General features: G+C 44.4%; 1 protein-coding gene across 1 annotated transcript; it reads left to right on the forward strand.

Annotated features, from left to right (window-relative positions):
• Window positions 1-591: 591 nt before the first annotated feature.
• On the forward strand, window positions 592-6,345 carry LARP6 (La ribonucleoprotein 6, translational regulator; the record flags this gene model as incomplete). Its single annotated transcript, XM_079541121.1, has 3 exons — window positions 592-782; window positions 3,974-4,166; window positions 5,266-6,345. 3 exons carry the CDS (start codon window positions 592-594, stop codon window positions 6,343-6,345), a joined length of 1,464 nt encoding a protein of 487 aa, XP_079397247.1.
• Between the last annotated feature and the right edge of the window lie 1,448 nt (window positions 6,346-7,793).

The raw sequence follows: 7,793 nt of genomic DNA on the forward strand, positions 1-7,793 counted from the left end.
ACGTGGCGGCACGCGGAGCCGGTCCGCAGCCCAGCGGAGCGCAGAGCGGAGCTGAGCGCCGCGGACATGGCGGTGATGCCCCACGGAGGGGCTGGGCGCCGTGACGGCAGTGAAAGCCAAATGCTGACAGGGAGATTTGCAGTTTGAGTCCGACCGTGAAAACGCAGCTGTCACTTTAATAGCAGAACCAGCCCTCCGAAATGCAGCGTTGCGCACCGAGCTAACGGAGTTAAGGCGGCTCGGTATCTCCATCACGTCTTGTCGGGGATGCCTTTACTCCATTTGAATTTCACGCGGAACCGCTTTGCAAAGCCGAACGCTGCTCGGTCACACGCGCCTTAGCTTCGTCACTGCCCGCCTCGCTCCCTGCGGCCGCGCTCACCGCGCCGAAGCCCCGCCGCGGCTCAGCGCCGGGCCGTACGTCCCGGGTCGCGCCCCGCCGGGCGGCGCCGATCCGCCCGCCGCCAGCAGAAGGAGGAGCGGCGGGCGGGCGGCGGCTCTACCCGGAGCCGGGGGCAGCGCGGCGGGGAGGGAGCGCCGCGGGCCGGGCCGTGCCCGAGGGGAGCGCCAACGCGGGACGAGCGGAGCGCCATGGCGCAGCGGCAGCGCGGGGCGGAGGAGCGCGGGGCCGCCGGCACGGAGCTCGCGGCGAGCGGCGGCCCGGTGCAGATCTGCGTGGCCGCGGAGGAGGAGGACGAGGAGGAGGAAGGCGCGCAGTGCCCGGCGGCGCGGGGAGGCGGCAGCTGCAGCGAGGAGGACTCGGGGCGGTGCGGGCGCTCCAGGTGAGCCGAGCCGGGCCGCCTGTCCCTGCGGGGCCGCGGCTGACGCAACGGCGGCGGTGCGGGGCGCGGCCCGGAGCGGAGCGGGACTGGATGTGACGCTTCGCAGCGGCCGGTCGTTTCGCTGCCCCGAACCGAAAGGGCCAGAGTGGCTCGGTTTGGGGGTTGTGATGGTTGTTGTTCTCACTGTGCTTGGCAGAGCACCGTACGGATTTTCTGCAGTAGAGTAGATATGATATGCCCCAGCAGATATTTCTGGGGCTTTGGACCCGAGTTGCACAGAGGTGAAATAATGACCGCCTTATAACCTACTCTATGCCTCACTGTTTGATAACGCCAATAGTGCTCTCTGTGCTGAAGCGCTAAAATCAGCACAGCACGACCTGTGGCAACGCACCGTGTGAGCAACCTTCCTTAGCAAGGTCTTCAGAACACACGCCTTGAGTTTGAACGGTAGGAAATTCAGAGCTTGCCCTCAGAAAAGCAGTGCGTGTATAGATGCTCTTGGGTACAACACTGAGGCCAATTTGTGCAAACTCATTAATAGAAGGATTTTTGTTATTTTTAATGATGCATAAGTTGACAAAATGAGGAGAAGTAAGGCTGCTCCTGAAGGAGGCCTGGTTCCACTTCAAAGCTTTCTCAGTTACCCGGTTTTGGAGTGCACACTCTGCTCTGCACTTACTAGGTGGTGTGAGTCCTGCTGGAAGTGGCGCAGAGCACTGTGAGCTGAGCTGGTGTATAGATCACGTGTTTATTATGTTGCCACATAGTGCAATATCATCTTTCTTCTCTAGATTCAGCAAAAGCGTGTCAAAATGGTTCCATTTACATTAATATATTGTTTGTGAGTTTTGTTATTTTAGATCCCAAATTTATGCAGATATGTAACTACTTTTTTTCACAGTGTTGACTGACATTGATTCATAACCTAATTAACCTTCAGAGTCATACCCTCTAGAGGTGGTACCACTTGGTCATTACTAGGAGTTAATGTGCAGCTAATTACAAATTTCTGCATTTGCAGGAAGGGGAACTCCCAATACAATACTTAGTGACAGCTACTATAAGAGCTGTAAAGATTTTGTGAAAGCTGAGCTGTCTGCCAAATACAGAAATGGTTTACAGCTCAAAGTGTGAGCGATGTTTAATGTTTTAGATAGGTGAAATGAGATGTATCACCCTGACTCCATGTGTTAACACCTCAGTAAGAACAGAACTGATGCAGTCCATTTTTTTTTCCAAGCATGATGCTGCATTTTCTTTCCATCTGAAGCTTCAAAATACCTGCAAATTTCTGTACTAGTAAAATCTGTAAAAGTTGTAAGCTCCATCCTGAATTCAAGGTAAGCTCTACTTAGCAAAGTGTGGATATGTTAAAGTGCTGACATACATGATTTCTTCTGCACATACTACTCACAACAGGTAGTGAATGGAAAACGAGAGGCTGTGGGTTGAGACAATGAAAAACAATCACTTTATCTTGTTTTCCTTCCTTCTCAAATCAGCAACAACTGTAGGCCACTGAAGTTTTTTTACTTTCTTAATAACAACTTCATCTGCAATCCTCCACTTCCAACACCTTCTGATGACTGAAATTCGGGTTCTTTTGCTCTCACTCTTCTCACGGAGATTTCTAGGAGTGTGTGACAGACTGCCTGTGCGTAGCTGTTGCGCAGGGGAAGAGCCATAAATAAATAGCTAGCTTCCAAAAGCCTGCAGTAACCGGTCACATCTGGGAGCGCAGTGTGTTCCCTGTGCAGAACCCGCTGACCAGAACAGTGTGGGCTCTGCTGCCAACCCAAAGGCGTGGGCAGCCCAGCAGCACACAGCACATCAGCCTGCAGTAGGACCAAGCTCTCCAGTTTGTGCCCACAAGAAATGGCTGCACGGTGAGGTGAGTCAGTAGCCTCCACCTGCCTACAGAGTTGCCCTCTGGGCACCCTCGTGTGAAGCCTGCTCCCTCTTGTTCAGTGATCTCACAAGCTCTGCAAAAATCACTTTAAGAAAATTTTGAGAAAATGGCTCCTCTTTTTTATCACTGAGGTATATGGGAGATGGTATGAACAATAGCAATTATGTGATTTTTAAGGACTGGGGAACATAGTGGGTTTTTTTGTTTTTTTTGTTTTTTTGTAGGAACTTTTGTGACAGCCCCACAGCAAAACTAGACAGCTAATAGCTTTGGAAAAAAAAACAAATGGCTCTAAGACCGCCACTATAATTCTTATAACAACATCTGTGGCTGCAGCATGTGGGTGAGCTGCTTGCATCAGTGCTGGACGACAGCTTAAAAGGTTGTTTGTATTCCAGCAACAAACACGTGGCTGTAATGGGATGTGGCAACAAGCTGGTGTCAGTTCCACGGCTCCAACATCTTTTTTCAGGACAAAATCCTCGGTAGTGCTCTACTTTGCAGATATGTAGATAGCAGCATGGAAGGGGGAGACAGGAAATTTGTGTGATCTCTTAAGCAGCCTGCCTGTATGTCTACAGCATACAGCTATTCCTGAGGGATACCACGTGAGCTGCTACCACAGCACAGTCCTTAATCTGACACCTACAGAGAGCTCCAATCCCTCAGTAAACTGCCAGTGAAGTTAGCCGTCACTGTACAACTGACCTGTAAAAAGTTCAGCAGTCCTGAGTCTGCATTTCTCTCTGGATACTGGCTGCTGAAGTGCATTCATAAAGTGAAAATGCTTGAGAAAAATATGGTTCCATCAGTTTAGAATATGAATTCCCTGTTATACTCACGAAGCACAGAAATGTTGACACCTTCATGCTAAAAAACCAAGTCCTGCCACAATGAAGACTAAGCTCCTGTGCACTTGTATTTCTTGTTTTGGTGTAAGATTTGAGCTGGCAGTGTTTTCAAGACACTAGTAAACACGTGTCATTGTTCCACACTGAGATCAGCTTTTGGCATGAGCTCAGGAATTTGATTCGTTACGCTAACTGGAAAGCATCATCTGAGCCAGCCTCAGATGGACAGGGCTCTACCTATTTAGTTCCTACGTATAAAAGAAGCTGGAATAGACACTATGGGTATTCATTTTCACTTCTTTTTTTTTTTTTTTTTTTTGTTGTTGTTGTTGTTTTTTGTTGTTGTTGTTTTGTTTGTTTGTTTCATTCTTTTACTCTATTAATAGGAGATGGAATCCTGTTAATCAAATTATCTGACTGTTTTTCAGTGGTGGGGAAAATGATGATGACTCAGACCAGAACTGGAAACCACCAGAAAATGACCTGATCCAGAAGTTGGTAGCACAAATTGAATATTATTTCTCAGATGAGAACCTTGAGAAAGATGCCTTCCTTCTGAAGCACGTGAGAAGAAATAAGATGGGTTACGTCAGTGTTAAACTCCTCACTTCTTTTAAGAAAGTAAGTTAACTTTTTAAAAGTTAAAAGTAATTTGCTTTAAAAAAATATATAGCAGGGATGAAAAGAACTTCTATAGGCAGTTCTACAGTCTTCCTCTTTACCTGCCTCTCTGAGGCCTTGACTCAGTTTTGATGCGATGGCGAGGTTTGTTCTCATCTACGACATCAACTTCTAACTCTTTCATGGTTGCCTGGGAAATCATAGGCATTTACAGGACTACACTGTAGAATTCTCTTTCTGGGGGGAGTAGGGCATCGTGAGTGGAACAATGGATAAGATTCATTTCCAGATCAGCTACACATGAGTAACTGAGTTATCCTAGTAAAGTTACTTTGTCGTCTCTGAGAAAGGCCTCGGCAAAAGCATGGAGATCCCCAAAACAAACAGAAGTATTAGAGGTTATTAAGCCTTTAATTAATAAGAGGTTATTAATTAAAGTAACTTTAAGTTGAGGTGGTTTTTATTCATAATTCTTTGGTTGCTTTGTTGTTTTTGTTTCACATAAGGAACTCCCTTGTATGCCCATGTAACAGTTTTTAAATTGCATTTTAAATACTTTGTCAGGATTGTAAATCTTTGCAAAGCTATTCCTTACAGAAGTTAAGGCAATCTGAGCTTCCTCAGACCACTTCAAACAGATTTCAGTGGTAACAGTTAAACTCTCAAAAAACTCTCTTTGGAAAGGGAGAACTTTTGTGAGAATTCCCCCCCCTCCCCTTTTTAACAAAGATTTTTGAGGGATGAAAAGTGAGTTCCGTAAAAGTGGTATGCAGACCAAACCACCAAACAATATGCATTTTGGCCCTGTTTAGACCTGGATGTGGAATCACTTCAGCAGGCTTTAAATTATTATGAAGCGATGTTTTCCAATCAGGTTTAGTATCAGTTCCTATTTAACCTATTTTAATAGGAAGCTTTCTAGAAGCTTGCTCATGCCCATTGCAGTGGGAAATCTACTTTCTTTTTTGCTCAAGTCTGCTATGTGTAACTTAAATCTAGGTTTGGCTGTAGACTGGAGCCTGAATCTGCCTTGGATATTCACTGAGTTGTTTGTGTGGGTTTGATCAGATTTGCTGCCTAAACTGTGTCTGTCTTCAAGGTGAAACACCTTACCCGTGACTGGAGAACCACAGCCCATGCACTGAAGTACTCAGACATGCTTGAGCTCAACGACGATAACAGAAAGGTTAGAAGAAATACACCAGTTCCAGTGTTTCCAAGTGAAAACCTCCCTACCAGGATGTTACTCGTGTATGATATCCACATGATTTCTGAACTGCAGGGTCTTAATAAACAAGAAAATGGATGTATACAAGAAAAAGTAATGGAGTATCTCCTCAAAGCTTTTGTAACTTTTGGTGTAATTTCATCAGTTCGTATTCTCAAGCCTGGTAGGGATCTGCCACCTGATATCAGGAGGTTCAGCAGTCGGTATACACAAATGGGAACACAAGAATGTGCAATTATAGAGTTTGAAGAAGTAGATGCTGCTGTACAGGCTCATGAATTCATGTGTGCTGAAAAGAAAGAGACTGGCATGAAAGTTGTCCTAATTGGCATGAAACCTCCAAAGAAAAAGGTTCCTAAAGACAAGAACCGTGATGAAGATAGCAAGAGTCTTAAAAAGGTTAGATCCCTCAATAAGAGAGTTGAGGAACTTCAGTTTACTGGTGATGAATCATCAGCAAATAGCTCTTCTGAGCCAGAGAGTAATCCTACATCACCTCTGTCAGGACGCAGAAGCACTGCAACAAGTACTACAAATAAGTTGAGTCCCATCATTCACCCAAACAACCACCTGAGCCCTAACGTATCACCCAGATCAAGTCCTTGGAACAGTCCATCCTCTCTAAGAAAAGTGACCAAGAAGTCTCCACTGGCTGAAGATGGCAAACTTAACCCAAGTACTAGTCCTGAAATTCCAAGAAAATGTACAGATTATTCTTCAGATAGCAGTATTACACCTTCTGGTAGTCCCTGGGTACAGAGAAGAAAAGCTCAAACTATAACACAAGAGAAGAGTCCGGTCAGTAGCCCCATGTTAGTTCGGAAAATACAAAATGCAGATGGTCTACCTGTAGGGGTGCTGCGGCTGCCTAGAGGTCCTGATGGCACTAAAGGATTCCACAGTGGCTGTGAAAGAAGGAAAGCTATGAAGAATGAATATATCCAGCTTTAAAAAATAACTTCACAAGTCAGTCAAGTTCTTTTGTTCAAGCCTGGTGAAAGACTGTCACTTAAGCGACTGAGCGGAGTCAGTATTTAATTTTTAAACATTTTATATTCATATGGAGACTTTATCATTTGTATATTTGTATTTTCACTTCGTAGAATCACAGAATAGTTAAGATTGGAAGGCATGGCTGGAGATGGTCCAGCGCACCTCTTCTGTTCAAACAGGGTCAGCTGCACCAGGTCACTGAGCACCATGGTTGGGTTATGAGCATCTGCAAGCTCTCTGGGTAACCCATTCCAGTGTTCAAACACCCACACAATAAAATAGAAATTGTTTCCTTATGTTCATAAAGAATTTCCTGCGTTCAGTTTGTGCCCCTTTTCTTTTTACTAGATAATACTGGGGAGAGCCTGGCTACATCTTCATTCCTTCCCCTTGGATACTTAAATGCATTGATGAGATCTGCCTGAGCCTTTTCCAGTCTAAACAGCTTCATCTCTTTCATCCTCTCATGTGAGAGATGCTCCAGTACTTTAACCATTTACGCACTTACCTTCTGCAGTACTCTTCTCTGCATTGGTTCTGTGTTCATTTGAAATGCCTGAATATTGAAGCAGACAAGTAAGATCATTAACACAATTACGTTATTTGCAAACCTGAAAAGCAGTGTCAATGTTTACTGTTTAGCAGTTGTATTACAATAAGCTTGGTATGAATTCCTCCTAAATCCTAACAAACATAAGTTTTGAAGACTTTCTGGGTTTGTCTCTAACTCTGAGAAATGCGCTACAGTCAGCAGTTGCTCTCTGCACATGTCTCCCAAGTCACTTGTTTAATAGGACCAAAGTGCTTGTTTTCTTGTGATGTGAAGACTGAGCATTAAAGACTGTTTTATAAGTTTTATCTCATGTAATCAGATGGAAATAAACTAAATATTAACTCAGTCTAAATCTATTTCTTTCACTTCAAAAGTGAGAAATTCTAGGAATATTTACTCAGAATTTACAGTGCATTCAGTAAAGTGCCCTCTCCCCCCTACTATCATTTCAGTGGTAACACTTCACACTGTAAATAATTGCAGTAACACACTGCCAGAGACTGATTTACAGAAATCCATTAGCTCTGTGTATCACTGTTCAGCCACTCAAATGTATTTTCCTAATATTTTCCTTTGACTTCACACAAATGGAGTCCTCCAAGTTGACTCCTGACTTTGCTTACTGGAAGAAGCATTGTAAAATACACATTATTTGTTATAAAAATATAATATATATATATATAATTAAAAGTTATGTTTTCTTGTTGTTGTTTTTGTTTTCCTTCTGTTTGTTAAATCAACAGCATATCTGCAAGCATCTAAGAGACAGGTGAGTACACAGTCCTCAGATGAGTGATTCTCTAATTCTAGATTAAGTACAGCTGCATCATCTCACTGTGTATCCAGAACAGCC

Source organism: Tetrao urogallus (assembly GCF_951394365.1).
Source record: "Tetrao urogallus genome assembly, chromosome: 11".
Lineage (NCBI taxonomy): Eukaryota > Metazoa > Chordata > Aves > Galliformes > Phasianidae > Tetrao > Tetrao urogallus.